General features: G+C 38.8%; 2 protein-coding genes across 8 annotated transcripts in view; one reads left to right on the plus strand and one right to left on the minus strand.

Moving 5' to 3' along the window:
- ANAPC10 (anaphase promoting complex subunit 10) overlaps positions 1-5,183 on the minus strand; it is a 178,608-nt gene extending 173,425 nt beyond the window's left edge. For 3 of the 6 annotated variants that reach the window (XR_007889338.1, XR_007889337.1, XM_051617705.1), the window contains exon 1: positions 4,699-4,858. The gene's annotated coding sequence lies outside the window, so the exon portion shown is untranslated. The other 3 variants (XM_051617707.1, XM_051617706.1, XM_051617708.1) reach the window with 3 other exon arrangements.
- Positions 5,184-5,367: 184 nt separating this feature from the next.
- ABCE1 (ATP binding cassette subfamily E member 1) lies at positions 5,368-22,641 on the plus strand. Of its 2 annotated transcripts, XM_051617703.1 has the most exons (18): positions 5,368-5,600; positions 11,207-11,370; positions 11,684-11,769; positions 12,258-12,355; positions 12,740-12,857; positions 14,727-14,864; positions 15,019-15,088; positions 16,274-16,370; positions 17,340-17,429; positions 17,994-18,115; positions 18,798-19,019; positions 19,424-19,483; positions 19,564-19,622; positions 19,783-19,893; positions 19,989-20,131; positions 20,215-20,337; positions 21,772-21,883; positions 22,119-22,641. In XM_051617703.1, exons 2-18 carry the CDS (start codon positions 11,268-11,270, stop codon positions 22,164-22,166), a joined length of 1,800 nt encoding a protein of 599 aa, XP_051473663.1. In that variant the 5' UTR covers positions 5,368-5,600; positions 11,207-11,267; the 3' UTR covers positions 22,167-22,641. The 2 variants fall into 2 exon arrangements, with proteins under 2 accessions (XP_051473663.1, XP_051473664.1); XM_051617704.1 differs by lacking the exon at positions 5,368-5,600 and having other exon boundaries at positions 11,206-11,370.
- The last annotated feature ends 190 nt before the right edge of the window (positions 22,642-22,831 follow it).

Consider the following 22,831-nt stretch of genomic DNA (forward strand, 5'->3'; position numbering starts at 1 on the left):
ACTTTTTTTCCCAGACAAAAAAAAAAAAAAAAGGATTCCAAAGAAACCTAAGTTCCATATAAGGAATTACATTAAAGCTTACAGTTAAACATAAAGCACTCAAGAGTCAGAGAATTAGAGCCGACTTCTAATCTTTTGCTTATATGCATGCCTATGCTCTGCTAATCTGAGAAAAAGCCTTCCAGTACAGCCAGTGAGGCACTGAACTAGGTTGGTATCTATAGGACCCCTGATCTTACCCATCACAGAAGTGATACAAGGCACAAACAAGATTTCCTGTGTAAGAGTAACTCTGCACCTAAAAGCTCTTGGCCTGACACAGGAAATCTGAGTTCTGTAGTGTACATTGCTGTCCACATAAAACACTTTGTATTGGCCCTTGGCTATTTTTTTTTCATTTTGCAAACACAGACTTGAAACAGTTTTTTTGGGGTTTTCTGCTGCTTTCCCATACACAAAACTGCAGTCCTGACCACCACAAAAAAATCTGAAGTGTTGCAAAAGGTCAAAACCCAAAAGCCTTGCTCAAATACCATCCTCTCAGAAAAATAGGTTGAGCACTACAAAGCTAATCCTACAAATATGTTAATATAATCCAGAGATATATTAATCCTAATGCCATCCATTTAAAATAACAAAAAAAAAAACACCAAAACCAACCAACTCACAGAACAGGATGTTTTAAAGTTTTTGATTCTACAGAAAATTTTTCTTCAAAAAATATCAAACTAAAAAAAAAAACAGGCAAATAATTTAGCATTCCTATAACAAGACACTGGCACATACATCTTCCTTAGTCACTGTCTCTGAATACTGCATTATCTACTTTAAAACTTTTATCAGCTATTTACAAGAATCTTTAAAATGCAGTTGTTCTCTATTGAATTAGCTATGCCATAAGCCTGTATATCTGTAGAACAGACTATAGACTAAAACAGAAAATAACTTACTCTAGTTGCTACTTATTACTACTTTAAACTTATAACTTTAGTAAAACACTGTCACAAGTATTCTAATCTTCTAAGAATTTTAAATAGTCTTGGAAAAAATTACAAAACATTTACTTAACAGCTACCCAAAAAATATATTTTTCACGGAATCAAAGTGGTTTGGATTGGTAGAAGGGACCTCCAAGAAACATCCAAATACAACCTCTACCTTGCATCAAAAGTCAAATTGTGTTTATTAAGCATAGGGAAGACTATTTTCCTGGACTCAAGAATTTTAAAGCTTGTAACATCTACTAGTCTAAACTCTGCACTATTTTGTTACTTTTGTGACAATGTACCAACTACGAGATATTGAGTTGCATTCATTTTAAGTCTCAGATTTATATAGAAATCAATAATGCTGTTCATCTCACCTCTAAAAAAATACATAGAAAATGCAACTCTTGAGTATCATCACCAGCAAGTTTTCACACTATTATTTCTACTTCAACAGAAAAATATGAAAATTTTAAAAGCAGAAAGCTGGTACTAAGGAAAAATAATACAGCAACAGGTCAGATCACTCAAGCAACGCTTTTGAACATTTTACTAGCAGAAGTGCAAGGACCTCATTTTTGGAAAAGATAAATACTCAACATTAAATTTTAAGTCAGGAAATAAAACAACAACAACTAACCAAAAACTGTTTTCTGAGCACAGGAAGATAACAGAATGAGAATTGTTTTTTCTTATTTTTTTTTTTCCAGACAGTGTAAAAAAGAAGTAATCTGCCTAGGAGTCCTTATCCTTAACATGTACTGAAAAATGGAAAGACATGCTGCATCTATTGAAGCATCAGCTGGAAACATGTCCAATCTTCCAATTCAGTTACTCCAAAAGACCATTAATAGGGTGTTTCCTTATTAGCAACATTAATATATTAGTATCTTAAAGACATTATCAATATCATACTTCCATTTGGTCACTTTCCTCTATATGGTATGCACATTCTTTGATCAAGAAAAGGCGAGTAAGCTTTTCTTCCCTCTCCTTGAACTCTTTATCCCACAACATCTTCCTTAAGAGAAGTCTGCTTTTTTACATAGAACATCCCTGGGAATGAGTGGCCATTAAAGATGTTTTAACAAATGTTCTGTTCATAAACAGCACAAAATGTATTTAAATGGTTCAATAGTCTACTTTTCACAATCAAAACAGACAGGTCATTGTCTGTATACCAGTGGAAAGACACTTAAAAACTGCATACCAGAAAGCAAACAAATACTTTCCCACAACACACTGAAGAGTTAGAGGATATGCTGTGGTCTTTTCCTACCAAAGCTCCATAAAAATCCAGGCTCAAGAAAACTTTTGCAGATTCCAAATCAGTTTTCTCCAGTTAAAATTTCTAATTCCATCATGTTCATATACACAGAACTGTTTAAATGCACACCTGCAAGGACCTTTGAGAGATCAGACTGTCCTCATCGGATGTCTGTCTGTCCAGCCATTAAATTCTCCAACAAAAGAGATTTCACCATCTAAGTGGACAGCCAGTTTCAGTGTTTAATCAACCTAAAAGCCAAACATCCAACCCAAGCAGTACCTTTTAAAAATAAGCATGATTTCTTCTCTTGGTCTACAGAGAACTCAAAGACTAGTTAATCACTTGCCTTTATGTAGCAATCCTTTTACAGATGTGAGGGCACTCAAATTTGCTCTTTGTTTTCCTCTTTTCTAGTCTGCCTGTGTCTTTCAAGCTTCCCTCAAAAAAACAAGTTTTATAAACCTAATATTCTTGCACAGTCCAGAGATGTACATACTATGGTTGAAAAAAACAGCCATACCATTTTAGCTAAGAGCCTTCTTCAACAGCACAATCACTTCCCTTGTTTTTATTCATACCTGCTAGCACACCAAAATAACATTTGGCTAGTTGAAAGGATGCCATATTATTATTTAATTTACTATGTACTACAGTGCTCAAATTCTTTTTTGAGGTACTGTTTGCTCTTCAGTAATACCCTTTCCACTAATTATGCCTTTGATTTTTCCTCCCTGTGTTCTCTTCCTTCCTCAGTGCTCGTTAAGTGAGCTTAATTACACTGATTTCCAATCTGCTATCAATCGTCTCTAGATCATTTTGAATCCTGACTGAGCTGTACAGTGCTTGCAATCCTTCCAACTTGGCAACATATCTATTGTGTTCACCATTACAGAAAGCAACAAAAATACATTCAAAACAGAACTCCTCTGGAGGACACTTCATAACCTCCCTGTTTAAAGACTAATTATTTACAAGTCAGCTTCCAAAAAGAAATTCTGCAACTAGCTGTACAGGATCTCCTGAAAATTATTTTTAGATCACTCTTCAGTAGCTTGTTTTTAACATCAACCCAGACAATGGCAGAAACCCTGCAAAACTCAGGACAAACCCTTTATATTTCTTCCTTGTTAACTGTATTCTGTTCGCACATTGTTTTTAATTTACCTTTACTTACTAACAAATTCTCCACCAAAACCACTCCCTCAGAACCTTTCAAGGGATCAAAGCTCAGTTAGCTTTGCCCTTTTTTATTATTAATACTCCAACCACAATCCTATCACATAATTTTATTCTGTTTTAAATAGTATCTCACTAAAACTTTTCCAGCAAAAATGAACAGGGGCTGTACAGACTACTCCAGCATTTTTGCAACATCTGTGATTTATACGACTGTTTTTCCTGTTATTCCCAGCAGAAAGGGATTTAATAGCTTAGATTCCTTGACTTTCACACCTGCACTAGTTATTTTACTTCACAAACTTTTTTCCCACCTCTTTTTCTTTGTATTGACCTTTGTTGGTTTAAGGCTTTTAAACATCTCAAGATATATCCAGAAACTACTATGCTTCCTATTTTTTTATTCAGATGGGAGATTAAACAGTAACACTAAACATTCAGATTACTAACAGTTAACTAACATTTAAAAATTATATAAACTGTTCAGTAGCAACCTCTTTCAACAACTAGCTCAGATGTCTGTACTTTTGATACCTCAGATTATCCTTTCAATACACTTTTAAAGATCTATTACTTTTACTCTGCCTTCAGTACATTGCTTTAAACCATCAGTGAAAACTACCCGTCTTTCACTGTCACAAACATAAACATATTTCACTAAAAAGGTAAACAGAGCAGTTGCATGTATCCCCAGGCAGTGTAAATAAATATATTCTAAAAAAAAAAAAAACAAAACAACAAAACAAAAACACGTATTTTTGTACAAGCCCAGACTTTCCAAGTTACCTAGAAAGGCTATAAACTGCTCTTTAAAAGATGCGAGTACTTCTCTATCAGTGTTTATATCAAGTGAAAGCAATCTTTAAAAACACAGACACTAGAGGACTAAGCCAGTTTGACAAATCAAGCTGCTTTCACTCAGGCCTCCTCAGCAGCCCTCCCCGCACGATTTCTTTGTAGAACTTTTAATTACGCTTTTAAGTACGATTAGTTAATTATAACACTGTACTATGGCAGTGCCTCCCCGGGCCCACAAAACATGTAAATATTGGAAGTAAATCAGCGACACCTACTCACGAACCACACGGGCCGCGCTTCACCACCAGAACCCGCTGCCCTCTGCCAGCTGGGGGATCAACGCAGACACCCCGGCACACACCCACACCCCCGCACACCCCGGCGGGGGCACCCGGTCCCACGGCCCCCAGCCCCCCTCGCCCTTCCCTCCCCGAGCCTGCGGGCGCCTCACAGGCCGAGCCAACACACCTCACCCACCAGGACAGGGCCGCAGCTCCCGCGGCTGCCGTGACACCTGGAGGCGGGAGCGGCCCCTCGGTCCCTGCCCCCGGCTGAGGGGGCGGCTGCCGCCTCACACAGGCTGAGCCCCCGCTCCTCCCCTCAGCTCCGCGGGCCGGCACAGAGCGGCAGCCCCACCTGCTCCTCGCAGCCGCGGGGCCGCAGGGCTCCCCGCAGGGCCCCGCTCAGCGCCGCCAGGCCCCCCCCGGCCCGGCCCGGCCCGCCCCGCGCGGGGAGCTGCGGAGCCGCCTCCCGCCGCGCCGCCCCGCGCACGCGCACAGCCCCCCGCGCCGCGCGAGCCGCGTTCAAAAGCGCGGCGCGCGGGGGCGGGCGGAAAGGGGGCGGGGCCTGCCCGCAGGTGCGCGCGTGCACCGGGCGGGGGGAGAGGCGCGGGCGGGGGCCCCGCTCCCCTCAGGGCTGGGCCGGCGCGGCCCGGAAGGGCCCGTTTTCCCCCGTTCCCCCCGCCCGACTAACGGGGCGCGCCGGGACCTGGGCGGGAGGGGCTGGGACGAGCGGACACACCCCGCGCGTGACGAGCCTCTCCGGCGGCGTCCCCCGGTGATGGCGTCACCCGGCGATGGCGTCCCCCGGTGATGGCGTCACCCGCCGTCGCGTCCCTGGCGCGCAGCTGGCACCGCCCGCACGCGCCTCGCCCCGCGGCCGCGGGCGCCGCTCCCTCCGCGCGGCCGGGCCCCCCTGGTGAGCGCCCCTCCCCCCCCGTGCTGCGGGGCAGGCCCCGCCCTGCGGGGGCGGCGGCCATCTTGGCCGGGCAGCGGCGGCGGGAGCACGTTGCGCGCCGGTCCCTGGGGCGGGGGACGCGGTTCCCCCTGCGGCGCGGCCGGGGAGCGCCTCGCGCTCTCCCCTGTCTCCCGGTAAGAGGCCTGCGGTGGGGCGGGTGGGGGGATCCCGGCGCTCGCGCACGGCAGGATGGGGCAGAGCAGGGGCCCCCTCCCTCCGCCCGCAGCCGGCGCCTTCCCGGGCCGCCGGCCCTGCTCCCGGCCGGCGCGGGGCCCGGCCCGGCCCGAGGGGCGGCCTCCTCCCGCGGCGCTGGGCATCGCCCCATCCCCCCGGGCAGCCGCGGGGCCGGCCGCTCCAGGCCTGGCGCGGCAGGTGGGCCCGCGGCGCGGCAGCTCCGAGCCCTGTCCCTCCTGACTCGAGAGGAGCCGGGCCACACGCTCCATTGAACCGCGACTTGCTCCTGGTGTGGGCACAGCCCGGGCAGGCTGGTCGGCCCGTGTTGGGTGGGAGGCCGGCCCTCCTCTGGCTGGCACTCGCAGCTCGTCCTATCTGGCGAGAATTTGCCCGTGCTGTGGTTTTTTTGTCGCCCTGCCTGTGCCGGGCAGCAGCAGCGGGGTGAAGTGAAAACGTTTCCTTCTGCTGCTGGTTTCAGCTGCAGGAAAGGCTTTCGTGTGGGGAGCCAGGGCGGGCACCTCGCCTTGTGGTGGCCGGGGTCCGGGGACGGAGAGCCAGTCCTTTCCTGCTGTGAAAGGAGGGACTTCCTCTTCTGGAGGAAAAAAGCCGCATTTTGCCTTATTTCGAGGAAAGTTAATATCCGTGTGTATGCTTGTATGGCGAGGAGCTCAAGACTTAGTGCAGGCTTGATAAGGTAATAGGGTAAGGCTGTTTTCTACAGTGTATGTGTGAAAACAAAATAAAACCTTGACAGGGGTTTCATGGTAGGGTTTCTGAAATGCATTTAGTTATTTCAGTTGGAAGTTTCCGTGAAAATTTAAAAGTCTAATTTAAGCTTCTTTGCCATGAGTTTCTAAACTTTAGTCTTAAACTAGTGGTCGTGAGATATTTCTGTAATTTTCATGTGGTAGACTCTTAATGTATTCTCATGCATTTCACTTCATGTTCAAAGGAAAGACTGAGGGATAATTAATGCTGTTCAGCACCAGCTAAACACACCCGCTCCTTATGCTGCGTCAGTATATTTGACCATATGCTTTCATATTAACGTTGTCTTTTATTTTCATATTCATGTTGTGCCATATGAGTAATACTAGTTAAGTACAGTAGGGAGATTTGAGACTTGTTTAAACTTCTTTTTGTGCACTGTCTCAGTTTTTAAAACGAATGTCAAAATCTTTAAGTATAGACTAGTTTTTAATTCTTAGTAGATTTTGTTTATTCTGGTGGCATCTACTAATTCTGCTTTGACACTCACAAATGTAGTGATCTCCCATATGCAGTTTGAAAATCTGTTCTTTGTCTTTCATTTACATTTTCTTTGGGTATTCTAGTTGAGTTTCTTGTTATTAAGTGAGTGTGTATAGTCTATTATCAATACATTGAGAAATAATTCTTGAAGTTAATTATTTTAAGAGGAATGTGCAAATGGTGCTCATCCTCACTTCTTTCCATAGTATTTATCCTTGAGATCTGATGCACTGTAATTTAATAAAATTTTAACATTTTTTCTGCAAAGTAACTGAAGTATGGCTCGATTTTGAACACATATCTTGCCTCCACATAATTTATTTTGTCTCTGGTCATGTTTGTCTTAATTTACTTTTTTTATGTTTGGTTAAGTCTGAGTAATTCAATGCAGTTACATATCCTTCTTGGTCATAATTTATTTGACTTAGTAAATTCTAGTGCTTGTGAAAGAAATAAATATTCTTAATGCAAGTATATTACATTTGTTCTACAGATTGTACATTGTTGCGTTTTTTGACAGGTAGCAAGGTCTGCTTACATGTTTTTTCTCTTTTATTTTTTAATTTATTCTGGATTGTCGGAGCACCTAATAATGCCGATATAAAATGCTTGTGATAATGTGTCTTATTTTTAGACAAGTTTTACTGTTTGTATTAAGTGTCATAATTGGACTTAACTGACAGCTTTTGACCTACATAAATTGATATTGTCAGTAGTTTTAGAATTATTATTTTTTATTTCTCTAGCAATTATTGTTCCTTTTCTCTATGTCATCACTCTACTGTTCTGGAAATATTTTCTGTTGTTACTCCATCATAATTCACTAATTCAAAATAACATTTCACTTTTGTAGTTAGGAACAAATTAAATTTTTTTGTGCTTTTGGCTTCTGTTCATTTTGATTTGGAAAAGAGAAATGCAGACATGAATTTAAATGCTTCGAAATACCAGTTTCTCCTGCCCTTAAACTGCTGACTGTACTCAACAATTACTGGTATGCTGTATTGTAGCATATGTATATTGTATGTGCTGTTGACTTGTGTTCAGTATATTTAGAGTTCTGTGCTCTGTGCCTGGAAATCAGACAATCCTGTTTGCTGTGTTCAGTTGATTGCCTCCAAAGTAACTGCATGTGAATACGTAACTTGAGTTCAGTCTGGTTTGGGACAGTGTTGTTTAATTTGCTTTAAAACGTCAGTTCTAAGTAGAAATCATTATTGTTATTTTTCTTTTACAGACAGTTATCATTGTAGACATTAAGACAGTCCTGGAAACACTGCAGAAGTGACAGAAGTCACAAATTCTTTTTTCTGAAAATGTTTTAAGACTTGGAGGCTTTTGGATAAACTGACACTTCCATCATGTAGATGGAGGCAGAAAGGCACAAGTGTATATATATCCATGTCAGTTCATTAGTTCTCTTCCCCTCGGCCAAGTACTTTATAAATGTTTGGTGTACATATTTCTGTGGCTCCTTCAAAGCTCTTCACCACAGGTAGATGTTTTCCCATTTGAGTTAGAAAAAAAAAGAAAGAAATTAGGCTGTTGTATGACTTACTGACCAGGGTCTGATTCAGCAACAGATAGTAGTGTGGAGTTCACTCTGATTATCCCACCAAGCTGGGTGGAAAATTTGCTGAGGCAGGTGGCAAAAACTAACTGTTTGAAGCCATATTTGACTTGGTCTTTTAGAACAGCCACCATCCCATTCTCCTGCTCTGGTACTTGAAGCTAAACACTAGACTGGATGGGTAGATAGCAGATCAAGCTCTCCCCTCAGCTATCTCTACTGCTCAGGCAGATAACTCAAACATGGATTTGGGAGGTGGGGTGGAGGAGCTCCTGAAGTATGGCAGCTTTGTCATTTGGAGCTTGCTTTTGTAACCCCTAGAAATAGTTTACGTGCTGGTTGGAGGGCCCTGCTTGGAAGACAGTGTGGTCTGTCCGCTTCAGGTACTCAGCGACACAGACATTGTTGGAGTTAAGGGCTGACCCAGATTAGGCACTTCCCTTGGGTAACCAAAGAGTGTGGGACTCACCCCCGAGCACTTCATGCAGTGCAAACTACAGGACTTTTATGAAAAGCGCTGGGATGTATTCCCAAAGAATGTACCTTTATTTGAAGCACTGACAAAATCCAGTATGTGTCTCCTAGAAAATTACCCTGGCTCAAACATCCTTATGGTTTTTAAGAGTAAGGCCTTCAGTTTATTGTTTTCTTATGTAAGAAAAATGTAATAAAGCGAGAACCACAAACCTGTTACTCCATGCCTGTTCACCTGGTCTGTAGATGTAATTGCAGTGGTCGGCCCTTTGGCACTCTGGTCTGATGCTACAGAACTGTAAAATCACTTTTTAATTTATTAATTTTTTTAATATTCAGTCATTTCTTTGAGATCCCCAACTATGTTATCAGGATTTCTTGTTTTAGGAAATGTTAAAAGATTAAAGAAAAAAATTTGAAATTATAAAAGTAGAAACCTACAGCCAGGTGGGCAGCATGACTTATAATTCCATTCCTTTATATTTGATGAAGAATATTTTTATACTTTAATTTTAAAATACTGTGGGAATTGAAATGAAGAATAGGACTCCCACTTTTAAAAGAAACTGTGTAAAATATTCTTAACTATGGTAGTAATGGATTTAAAGATACAGTCACATCTTCATTTCTGACCTTTGCTTCCCGTTAGATGCCAGTGTCTTCCTTTCTTTCGTATTACAGTAGTGTTTGTAGGATTCCTTACAACTAAAAGTCAGAGGTGGGCTTAGGGGAAGGATGGAGAATATGCCATACACCTGTTTTATTCTTGCTTCTTTCAGGAGGTTGAAAGTCACAGCCTTTCTTAATAAAATAGCCATACCTAGTTAGTTGGTAAACCACTGCAGGATACTTAAGTTTTGTGGAGCAAAGATGAACTGGGCATCCAAGGGAAAATACTTTATTTAATAAGAAATGTTGGGATACTTTTATTAGAAATAAGTACCTATGCATGGAAGGACTGTATGGAACCCTGAAGTATTTCAAGACTCCTTCCCAGTTATGTCTTTGAACTATTGATACGTATTGCATTGAATTGAGATCATTTTGAATTGGCATCCTCTGTAGGGCTTCCATCACTATTTAGTGGTGTTGAACTGAAAATGCTTTGTACTCTGTGGCCTTTCTTTAGACCTTAAAAAAAGCAAGTATCTGTTTATCATCTGTAATATCTTGTAAACTTCCAAGAGCCTTGTAATTCAGTTGTCTTTGTTGTTTCGGAGCCTGGGCAAGTGGCAGGAGTTGCCCTTAAGTGTGTGTTGCTCATAGGAAGATAAAGTAATTATGATTCTCAGTCCTATGCATCAATATAGTAAAGGAATGTTAAAATACATTCCACCTTTTTTTCTCCATCAAGACTTACATTTAAAATTATTTGTCCTTCCTGCTGCTACAGTTGTTGACATAAACTCCCAGTACAATCTTTTGCTTGTCAATGTGCATTACAAATATCTAAGGAAGGGAAGAGGCAGTTACAGAGAAATACAAGTAGTAATTTTACTTGTTTGAGTGTATTTATTTGTGATTTCAGGAATTTTTAGTAGTCTAGTATTCCAAGACTTTTCTGTTCTAAAAATAATTTTATAGAGAATCTAGCTTATTTTTATCAGAACGTTATAGTCATTGATACAATATTAGGAAATGCAGAATGTAAGTTCAGTTACTAAAAAACTAAATGAAACTCAAGATAAATCCAACATTGTCATGTATGTGTTTCACATTGCCTGGATTACTTTTCTGTATGTGACTACAAATTTTCACTTTTAAAACTGCTTTCAATTTTTTAATTTTGACAATGTAATATAGAATACTGGCATTTTGCAAAATGAATATTATAATCAGATTGTTGGACTGATAGCTGTAGTCACAATTTGACTTTACCAGACACTGTGGCATGAACAAGATAACTTCACACAAGGCAGCTTGTGAAACTGAAATTTGCAGTGGTGTAAATTCTTCTCTTACTAGGGCATGCTTTTCTTGGAAACATTCTCAGGTATAACGACAGTTGTATTGTACAGTGGAGAACTAGGAATGGAATGGAAAGGTAATGTTAAATATTTGTGCAGTTACTTACACACCAGTACCCTTACTATTGTATCTGAGACTTTGTCCTGTTTGCTATTTTGCTTAAAAGGGGAAAGAATCAAATAATTTTGCTTTTTTTTTTTTTTTTCCCTCTGAGCTCTGCTAGCTGTAACTTAAGATCTGTATGTTGTTCTCTGTGCTGTCAGTAATTTTGTTCTCTTTTATTTGTTCTTGTTTTTTCTTAAGATCTGGAAGACTCCCATAATCCTAATAACTGGTGTATGTGTTTAACCCTAAATTGTGCATTATGGCAGACAAATTAACAAGAATTGCAATTGTAAACCATGACAAGTGTAAGCCAAAGAAATGCCGCCAAGAATGCAAGAAAAGTTGTCCTGTGGTTCGAATGGGTAAGAGATGTAATTTAACAAAATACTAAGCAATTGGAGATGTTTTTAAAAATGTACTGCTGGAAGGAGCTAGTTTTTTCTAATTGCTAGGGTTTTTTGTTTATCATTCATGCTTTGTTTCATAAAGCCTTTATAAGTACCACAGAAACCATGAACAGTTCATAGTAACGATGCCACTTCTCAGGTCGTTGGATGATCTGAAGCTTCAGTGAATGTTAATCAGTTACATGTTCCTCTGTGGAATTTAGTTGTATTGGCAAGAATTCTGATTAATCAGAAACTTTGTTGAAGTGATATTATTCTTTTTCACCAGGAAAACTCTGCATAGAAGTCCAACCACAGAGCAAAATAGCATGGATCTCGGAAACACTTTGTATCGGTTGTGGTATTTGCATCAAGGTAAAAGTTAGGCTGCTTCAAATAAAGTAATAGCTTTTCCGTATTATCCTATTATATTTAGTAATGCACACTGAAAACCATTGATGTTTCCGTGAATAATCAGGCCTCGCTAACTGTTATTGTTTACTAAAAGTGGTGTACTGTGTCAGTTTACTGAAGTGGTTGGGTTGCAGGGTGCAGATTATAAGTTGGTTTAGTTTGTGGCTGTAGACACCTAGCAGTAGAAAGATGTTTTTGTAAAAGTGCTAGAGAATATATGCAGTGTCTCTTATTTGTATTGTAGACTGACAGTCAAAATTACTAACTGTTTAATTTTTGAAACATCATCTAGAACTTCTTTGGAAAGTTGAGTATGTAAATGAAAATGAAGTAATTTGGTAAAAGTTCTTGTAAAAATATTCAAATACACATTTGGGTGCAGTATTGAACATAGCATTTTGTTAATAAGTTGTGTGCATTAATGGTATATAAATTTATTTTAATTACAGAAATGTCCTTTTGGAGCCTTGTCAATTGTTAACTTACCTAGCAACCTGGAGAAAGAAACAACACATAGGTATTGTGCCAACGCCTTCAAACTTCACAGGTATTTTATTTTTCAAATCAATGTAAAAGAGAGAAAATTCAAGGTTCTGATTACCTAAACATAATGCACATCAGGGTATTCTTGGTTATTACCTCAGTAGCTTTCTTTTTGAATAATAACTTTTTTTTACTAAAAAGTACTATAATGAAATAAGATTTCAGTACTTGTTTTACAGAGCTCCTGTTTAACGATTAGACTGCTCTTAAATCTTGCTTATGTTCTTCTATTTTTAAAGAATATGGATTTAATTCTAACTACATATTGGCAGGTTAGCAAAGCATGCTGAAATAATCCTGAAGTCTGAAAACGGGTTGTAACGTTTACCACTAGGTGTTGGTGTCTGATGGCATTAATATAATCCAAAGTTATCCATGTCGTGTACAGGTTGCCTATCCCTCGTCCAGGTGAAGTACTGGGATTGGTTGGAACCAATGGTATTGGAAAATCAACTGCCTTGAAAATTCTAGCAGGAAAACAGAAGCCAAATCTTGGAAAATATGATGTATGTATCAGCAATAAAATAAAGTTGGCATTCTAGATAGCTGTGGTTATTTTTTTTCACTGTATTTTCATATGTGTGAATGCAATAGAATTTGTGAGGACATTGGCACTTTCCCTGTTAACAGCCAGTGACCTACTCAGTGTTAACAAAGGCTTTTTTGCAGATTTGGTTGAAGAAAGGTAAGGATACTGATTATAACTTTGACTTACTAAAGATAAATATCAGAGGTGGGTTTCTGTCTTTAAGTCACACTTAAGGTGTTTTTTTCTTTATACCAGTCTTTTAAAATGTCAGCTTTTTTCCCATGCACAATTTACTTTTTCCTTACCAAGGGATTTAGGTAGCTCAAGCTTAGGAGTTTCTTCTAAGTTCAATATTGGTTTCATCTGAAAGCTCTAGTGTGTGTGAGCACTTGCCATGTATCCTTGCAATCTCTTAGGCTTTTTAATTGTGGATTCTTTTGAAGATGAGCTCTTATAAAGTACGTTGTGATCATAAGTTGTTGTTAAAGATGCTTCCCACTGTACACTTCAATATTGAGTTCTGAAAATCCTTTGTTTGTTCACATTACTAGATACTTAGAACTTTTAATAGTATTTTTTGAGAACTGAGCATAGAAAAACTTAAAATCTTCTGATCTTCTTGAGAGATCATAATCCATTCTCCTGTGTATTTACACTAAGTCAAACTATGCAGCCAGAAAGCCAAATTATTTACAGAGGTTTGTTTCCCTAGCACTACTCCAAAGAGTGAATATTATTAGAGAAAATATATAAACAATAACTATTGAGACTCTTCTGATCAGACAGTATCTTGGTTATCACCTTCTCACCTCTTGAGTTACGTGGTGAAGAAATTCAAGAAATTGAATTCTTTTGTGCTTCAGGAAGGACTTGTTGGAACAAGTGTGTTCAAACTTTTTTATCAGTTTGTTTACTTGAAAAAGTAACATTTTAATAAAATATTCATTTAATGGCGGCCACTTAAAACTGCAAAGAAATAATAATTTCTCAGCTACATTTTCCATTCTCTTTCAAGTGTGGTTTATATTATTTTGTGGACTTCTTGTTTCAGGTGGTAGTATTGCAGAAATAGCAAAACTTTTGACTTTCAGAATGTGTTCTTAATTCAATTACCATGCTTCCAAATCAGACTTTCCTGTGAAGAGCCAAATCATTACGACCATAGAAACACGTGGTATGAGTTGAATATTCCATGTTGCTTCTGCTCTAAAACTCATGAAGCATTTCTTCTGTGTTTTGGCTTGATTTGGAAATACAGCTGTGTCGCTCTGTTTCCATACTATTTTACCATCAAATAAATTAAGTTGGCACCATTCAGACGAGGGTGCTCTGTAAAATGATGCTGTACAAGTTGGCCCTTTTTCCTGGGTGATTGTTCTGAGCGGTTCCTTTATTTTTTTCTTGTTGTTTTTGCTTTGTCTTGTCCTCCGTTTCCTTGGAAGTATTTGCTAGAAGCAGAGAAAATGAGCAAATTCTATTGCATCTTTTGTGCAATCTCTGCTGTTGTTTTCCCCATGAAGTAATTTCACTTGTATCTTCTTAACTATCTAAGACTATCTAAGGACACTTCGGATGTTCTCAGTGCAAATTTAAAATGCCTTTTTTTTTTTTTTTTTAAGTCTGAACATCTCTTCTCCATTTGGCAATTTTATATTTTTTCCATTTGTTTTAAATGGATACTTTGCAGAGGAAATATAACAGCTCGGTAACTAGCTTTTATCCAGGCTTTTTTTTTTAACCTTGCAAGAACATTCTTTTTGCTGTATAGATGGATATTTTTAAATTAGATTTTTTGGTGTGTTTTTTAGAATGGTGTAAGTAAACACCGACTTTAATTTTGTCACAGGATCCACCTGACTGGCAAGAAATTCTGACTTACTTCCGAGGATCTGAATTACAAAATTATTTCACCAAGATCCTGGAAGATGACCTGAAAGCTATCATTAAACCTCAGTATGTGGACCAGATCCCTAAAGCTGCAAAGGTGAGAAGTTTCAAGAGCTAATAGAAATCTGGGAGCTTTCCTATAATACTTGTGTTCATGGATTTTATTTAACGGCATCTTTCAGTGTCAGAAATCTACTGCTGCCTGAGATTTTTAATGTTGAAATAATGTGGGGCTTTTTATTATTATTCAGGGAACAGTGGGATCAATTCTGGATAGGAAGGATGAAACTAAGACCCAAACTGTTGTATGTCAGCAGCTTGGTAAGTAATTCTGTAGAGTCAAACTTCAAAGCATTTAAGAAATTCATATTTACTGAAAAAATAAAGTTACTACTAGTGTAAATGGAACATGTTTTAGTTTAAAGCCTAGGGCTTGCTGTAAGCATATCTGAACCAGTGCAAATAATACTTGCTAGTGGCAAAGGCAAACTGATATGTGCTATTTAACTGAATCTAGTGCAGATTCTGCAGATCCTGGACATTAGGAAAAAAATTTTCATGGAAAGTGTGGTCAAACACTGGAATAGGCTGCTCAGGGAGGTGGTTGAGTCACCATCCCTGGATGTATTTACGGGTCGTTTGGATGTGGTGTTGGTGGAGATGGTTTAGGGGAGAACTTTGTAGAGTAGGGATGATGGTTGGACTCAGTGATCCCAAGGGTCTTCTCCAACCTGAACAGTTCTATGATTCTATGATTTTGTTCCGTGGTAGAAGGCATTTATTTTTTAATCTGGAAAAATTCTAGTTACCGCAACAAGCAAACTATATGTAGCCAGTTAGAACGGGAGTTATAGTGACTTCAGAGAATTAATACAATTGAGAAGAATATCTGCATGGTCCAACCCCGGTAATTTTGTGGGGGTGTTTAAATTCAGTTGTTACTAAATTTAAGTGTTGCTGAATTAACAAAGGGTTCTTAGTAGATGTGAGTGGTAAAGGTGGGGCTGCGTCGTGCCACCAAGAGTGTGGTCCTAGAGTCCCACTTAACTTACTAGTGAAACAGTATATTCTTGAAACTTGCCGATGATAAAGCTGATGAGAAAATACTGGCTTTGCTGTTAGGTTTGGGGGACTTGATTTTTTTTGCAAATCGGAACTGTTCAGCCAAGTCTAACAAGAAGCACTTTTAAAACTGGTATAGTTTCTCTTCAGGACCAGAAATCTTTACCAAATACACAGTGGAAAGCCAAATAGAACTGTAATCGTTCTGTACAATAAGCAGCAGCCCCAGAAATTAATCTGCTAATGCTGCAGAGAAGCTGTGACTTGCTGTGACTTAAATAGAGTATTATCATGAATCTATATAAACTGAACACTTAATCCACTTCTTTCTGTTCTTTCCTCTGTGTAGGATGTCTGCTGTGATTATACATGTTTCTGTAGGTAATAAAAATAGGAATTGTTGTGTTGGTTGTAACATATATAATATTAACCACTTATTTGCAGACTTAACCCACCTGAAAGAGAGAAATGTTGAGGACCTTTCAGGAGGAGAACTTCAGAGATTTGCTTGTGCAGTTGTTTGCATTCAGAAGGCTGATATGTATGTTTAATTTACTTCTGTTCACATTGCTTCTAATAATCTGCCTCAGAGTATGATCCTCTAATTTACATTTTTTGTTAGAAATAATACTTTTGTTTGAAATATTTCAACAAAAGGGTATTTTTTATTAATATGTTCTAGCAAATCAGCAGTCAAGTTCCATAATTATTACTCCATATATAATTTCTGGGGTTTTTATACTTTAATTCATCTAACTGGAAATAGCTAATTTCAGAGGCCAGTGTTAAATTTCAGCATCACAATGTCATAACTTTTCCTGAATCCCACATAAATGTATCCTGTTTGATGGTGTACTTCACTTAGCCTCTCTGGGTATGAAATGGACAGATGCTTCCTGATCTCTGGGAACTTGTGTCCCTCTTGTAACCAGGAATTTACTGTCTAGTTTCTGCTGTTCCCTGGCTCCTTGGGACTAAGAAATGAGATCAGAAGAGTTACGGGTGATTTGTTTTGTTTTGATATTTTTTAATTTTAAAATTTTCTTGTTTGAGTTGTGGGATTTTGGGGGGGGGGGGGCTGGTAGGCTGGGGTTTTTTTGGTTGGTGCAGGTTTTGGGTGTGTTTTCTTTGTGTTTATTTGTTTTTATCTCTTGGAAGTTGTCCTTCTTTCAGTCTTATAAAGTATTTTTGCACCTTGTAGTTCATGTTAAATGTAAGCTGAATCAGAACTGAGTGCATGGGATGCCTAACTGATTTTTCGTAACATTTGGTAACTTTGTCAAAGTATTTGGCAAAGGAATACTTAACTCAAACCATGTGACAATTTCATGTGACAGTCATTGGAGATTCAAAAGCAGGTGTCAGTACATAATTCTATTTTTGGTCTCTCTCAATATAAATTATTATACTAGTTTATTTCTTTGTATGCAGTGATCGAAGTGTTAGTATTAGGTTTGAAAATGTAGAAGGCTTGCATTCACCAAGACTCCACTCTTTCTTTTGGGGCTAGCTTCATGTTTGATGAACCTTCTAGCTACCTAGATGTCAAACAGCGCTTGAAGGCTGCCATTACTATTCGGTCTCTAATAAACCCTGACAGGTAAATACAAACTTTACATTTTTTGCTAGACTGAAATAATAGATGACTGTTTACAGAGGGAGGGAAGAAACATCCATTCCATCTCCCTAGCAGTGCTGACTTTGCAGAATGGTACATTAACAGATGTTTAAAATGTTCTAAGTCAGTAATATTCTATTCTTTTGCACTCTGGAAACTAATATCGTGTAGCTTCTGTGCTATTTCAGCATTGGAGTACATTTCATAATAAAGATGTGAAAATCTAGCTGGTGGTTGATTTTCTTTTTTGTTTGGTTGTTTGGGTTTTTTTTTGTAAAATGTGCTAAGTATTTTCACTCCAGTCAATCAATATCCTTTCATCTATGGTACGTAAAGATGCTGCCGGTTTACACTGGACTTTCAACTTGTCATTCACAATGTCTGTTTATTGGTCAGACATTTCAACTGTCTTTATTTAGTATAAAGTTAAGAAGCTGTATTGAATTATAATAATGTTGATAACTTTCACTTACACAAAACTAGAGTAAGAAAGAATGTTTTGTATTGAAGTATAAAAAAAAGTATGTCTCTCATTCTATTTTACAGGTACATTATTGTTGTAGAGCATGATCTAAGTGTGTTAGATTATCTCTCTGACTTTATCTGCTGCCTGTATGGTGTGCCAAGTGCTTATGGTGTTGTTACTATGCCTTTCAGCGTAAGAGAAGGTAATTCTTGCTGTATTTCTCTTTTTAAACATACATACAAAAAAAATCCTTGGAAGAAAAATAAGGTACCAAAATGCTAGTTGTCTATTATGTGAATGTCTTTTTCCTGTTACAGTCCAGTAACTAAAAAAATACTGGTTTATTTTGTGCAGAATTTCTGTCTTGCGTGATCCTAAATTTCTAACTCAATTCAAAAGCTTTAACTATAAAATGCTCTTTGTCTCTTTGGACATAATTTTGATATTTGCAGGTGTTTTGTAAATAGGGTTACACAAAAGATGTTACAAATAGTAGAGAAAGGGCAGAAGACAGTTTGCACAGTACAGAGGTATGTAGTGTTCAACTGAATTGATCACAGTTGTAGCACTGAGACTCAGTAATAACTGGTCTTTTTGAGAATAGGTCCAACAGCAGCTGTGTCTTTAAACCCCAGACACAATACTAATACCAGGTTTTCAGGAAGAGCCTCTATAGTCTTTCTCTAATTTTAGTAAGATTTCTGTTTATTCCATTTGCATAATGTATACACTTCCAAATAGGAGGTTTTGTTCCTCTTCTATCATGCCATTTTAAATCCAGCATTCTCCTTATCTGATTGGAATTTAAAGCCAAGAATTTAACTTAATCTTGTCTTGCTTTGTTGTATACCTTTTTTAATTACTTTTTTTTCCTCCCTTCATAGGCATAAACATTTTCTTAGATGGCTATGTTCCAACAGAAAATCTAAGGTTTCGAGATGCATCTCTGGTATTTAAAGTGGCTGAGACAGCTAATGAAGAAGAGGTGAAAAAGATGTGTATGTACAAATATCCAGGAATGAAAAAGAAGATGGGAGAATTTGAACTATCCATAGTAGCAGGAGAATTCACCGATTCTGAAATTATGGTGATGTTAGGGGAAAACGGTAAGTGCAGTTCTTGATGGAAACTACTTCTACAGCCCTAAATATGTTCCTGAAGCCGTTCTTTGGTGTGGGAACCAGGCTTTAAAGTTAGTGGTTTTGAGTAGGTTGAACTGCTTGTTTCCTGGTGAAAACGTCACACCATGAGCTTGCGCCCTGAATAGCAGAACTTGAAGTTACTGAATATTAATGATGTCACTGTGTTTGTCTATTGCCTAAGTTTTAAGAACTTAGATTGGCAGTGTCATCATATTTACCTGGTGAGCTGAGCCACAGGTCTTGACTATTGTAGCTTCAGGTGTCTCTTCCATTTGAAAAAGCAAGTAATAGCAAGTGCTGTTTGCTGGAAGTGAATATAGGACTTACCAAAGCAGTCTAGTTTTTAAATTTTTATATTTTTTTTTTAGGAACTGGCAAAACTACATTTATCCGGATGCTTGCAGGAAGACTTACACCTGATGAAGGAGGTAGAACTTAATACCTAACTTGAAAAATATATTGAACAAACTGGAAAGACTCTTGTTTTCATTATTTTATCTTTCTGTAGGTGAGGTCCCGGTTCTAAATGTGAGCTACAAACCACAGAAGATCAGTCCTAAGTCTACAGTACGTTTCAGCCTCATTAAGTATTGTGGTTGCTACAAAAAACACGTTCGTGGTAGATCGATTTTTCTTGTGCTTGGAACAAAAGGCTTTACTACTGTTACTTCTTGTTTTCTTCTGGTGTGGTGCATAAAACTGAGTGGCAACGTGTTCCTTTTAATAGGGAAGTGTCCGTCAGCTACTGCATGAGAAGATCAGAGATGCCTATACACACCCCCAGTTCGTCACTGACGTAATGAAACCTCTTCAAATAGAAAACATCATTGACCAGGAGGTATTAATTGCCTGAGACAACATCCCAAGTTTTCTTCTTTAATTCTTTACCTGTACCTGAACTAAATATGGCCTTGCTCCCCTTGGCCCCAATAGGTGCAAACATTGTCTGGTGGTGAGTTGCAGCGCGTTGCGTTAGCTCTTTGTCTTGGTAAACCTGCAGATGTCTACCTAATTGACGAGCCATCAGCATATTTGGACTCTGAACAACGTCTAATGGCTGCTAGAGTCATTAAACGGTAAAGTATACATGATGGGGAAGAAAACTTACATTTTCAGTAGTTTTGCAATTAGTTTACATTAATCTCTTTTTTTCTTTCAGTTTCATTCTCCATGCTAAAAAAACAGCTTTTGTGGTAGAACATGATTTTATCATGGCTACATATCTTGCTGATCGTGTGATTGTTTTTGATGGGATTCCTTCCAAGAACACACTTGCCAACAGGTAAAAGACTTGTTTGGATTAGCAAGCAAGATAAAGGAGGACAAAATAGAAAAAAACAGTCTATCACCCAAGTATCAGCAAAAATAACAAAATTAAGCATCCCTGCCTATGGACTTCACGATGCATTTAAAGTGATCCAAGAGTGTCCTAAGGGTTCTGGCTTTTTCTTTTGAAGTGAGGGAAAGAAAATGGGACTGACCCACGCTTAGAGGCTGCCTAGACACAGACTTGGGGCATAGTTGGAGAATGTAACCAAGGCCCTCAAAAACTAGACCAGCTCCTGGCTTAAACTGGCCTTGAGCAACTGTGCACCAATTGAATTACAATCAGAGAAGAACAAATAAGTGGCACTGATTGTAAGAAATGAAAAGGACCAATTGTAAACTATGCTTATGGAAATAACTTCAAGATGTATTAAAATAAAGTACTGTACTATGGGTACCTGTATGCAGATCTTGCAGAGTCCAAGTTTGGACAGCAACATACACACTATCTACGAGTTTTACTCTTCCAAAGCTGTCCCTTTTGGTATGTCTACTTGTGTTCCTGTAAATTTTCTGTAAATTACAGAGACTCTTTGAGGAGCAGCCTTACTAGAAACCAGGCTTTAGAACAATGCAATTACCAATGTTTAAGGTGAGCCAGATGAAGTAAACACATGGATTGAGCAGTGTGTTAGCTGTGTTCAAAACATACTGCTAGCCTGGTAGTGATGGTATTCCTTCCAAGAACACACTTGTTTGACTTCAGAAAATCATGATCACCTGTTTCTCAGTGTCAGTGTATGTTATGACCTTTGTTGTATCTTGCTAATAAATCATAGAATCAATCACAGAATGCTGGGTTGGAAGGGACCCCAAGGATCATCTTGGTCCATCATTTAAATACTGTTGTTTACATGAGATGGCTCAGTACCTGTCCACCTGAGTCTTATAACCATCCTGCATGGGGAAATCCACTGCTTCCCTTGAGAGATTAGTCGACTGTCTGACTGTTCTCGTGGTGAAACATTTTCCTTGGGAGTCCAGTCAGAATGTCCCTGGGAGTAACTTGTGCCCATTGCCCCTTGTGAATCCTTGTAAAAAGGGAGTCTTTCTGGTAGCCACCTTCTGCTTTTTTTTTTCTTTGAATGTAAGTAACTAAGTGTGCCAGCACACACATGCATGTGGATACTGAGCAAAGCAAATGTTTATGTAGCAGTGTGAAGACTTGTAGTGCTATGCTGAGATACTGCTGAAAGATGAGAGTAGATGCTATGACTTGTTGTCAAAGACAGGATTTGACTGAAAATGTAGCACACCCTGGTCTGTAAGATACAGCTCACACTTGCATTATCAGACCTGAATGAGCTCAGGATGGGGATCAAAGCTGCCTGTAATCTGCATAGGATAGAACTTGTGAACATGTAGCTGGAATATTCTTTTCTCTCCACAGTCCACAGACTCTTTTGGCTGGAATGAATAAGTTTTTATCTCAACTTGAAATCACTTTTAGAAGAGACCCCAACAACTACCGACCAAGAATAAACAAACTCAATTCAATCAAGGTAAGAGAGAAGCACCTTTACACTAAAGAAGCCGTGACTGTTTAATATAAAGCCAGTTTTTAAAATTAAGACAAACCTGATAATTTTACTGTGCTGGAAAACGGCAGGTGAAATGAGAACAGTAAGAGAAATAGGGAAAGTAGAAAGGAGTTTAGAGAAGTTTATTTTTATTCAGCTATGTTCAAGTATGCCAAAAACTACTTCAAGTAACATTGATCTTTTTTCTCTTCCTAAGGATGTGGAACAAAAGAAGAGCGGAAACTACTTCTTCCTGGATGACTAAATATTGAATCTGAGCAACTTTACAACTGGCATATAGAAATACATATTGGAATCTGCACATTTGCATATGAGAAGACTCAGTCAGGTTTTAGAACACAAATCTTTTGGAGCTTAAAATCTCTTGCTGCGTGCAACATCTGAGACCAGTAGCAGTGTAAATCCTAGCCTGAGTAAAACTGCCACTTTCTATATTTTGGTGACACAGCCCTATTTTCAGTGTAATAATTTCAAAATAGACCACCTTGAAATTGTGCAAATGAGTCCTGATTTTTTCAAATTTTAAGGGAGGTTTACATTTCAGTAAATCCTACTCATGTACCAAGAACTGACTGCACTTCCTCATTTTAAAAAACTTTAAAGCTGCTTTCTGTGTAAGAAAGAAGCTTACTAAGAGTGTCAAACTACAAAACCAGCTCATTTTAAAAAGGTTCAGTCTCTCTGGATGAGGGTTTCATAAATAAATATCGTAACTTACAGCTCTGTGCTGCAGTGCAAAAATTCTTGAACTTCTAATTCAAAAAGTACATGTATGATGCTGTCATGCATACCTTTCTTCACACTACAGAAAAGAGCACACAAAAGATGGAGTACAAACACTATAAAGGAAGATATCTACCCTTTTAGTCATCTCTTTGCATCTACGCAGACTTAGTTACAAGAGAATAA

Source organism: Apus apus, chromosome 4, assembly GCF_020740795.1.
Source record: "Apus apus isolate bApuApu2 chromosome 4, bApuApu2.pri.cur, whole genome shotgun sequence".
Classification (NCBI taxonomy): Eukaryota; Metazoa; Chordata; class Aves; order Apodiformes; family Apodidae; genus Apus; species Apus apus.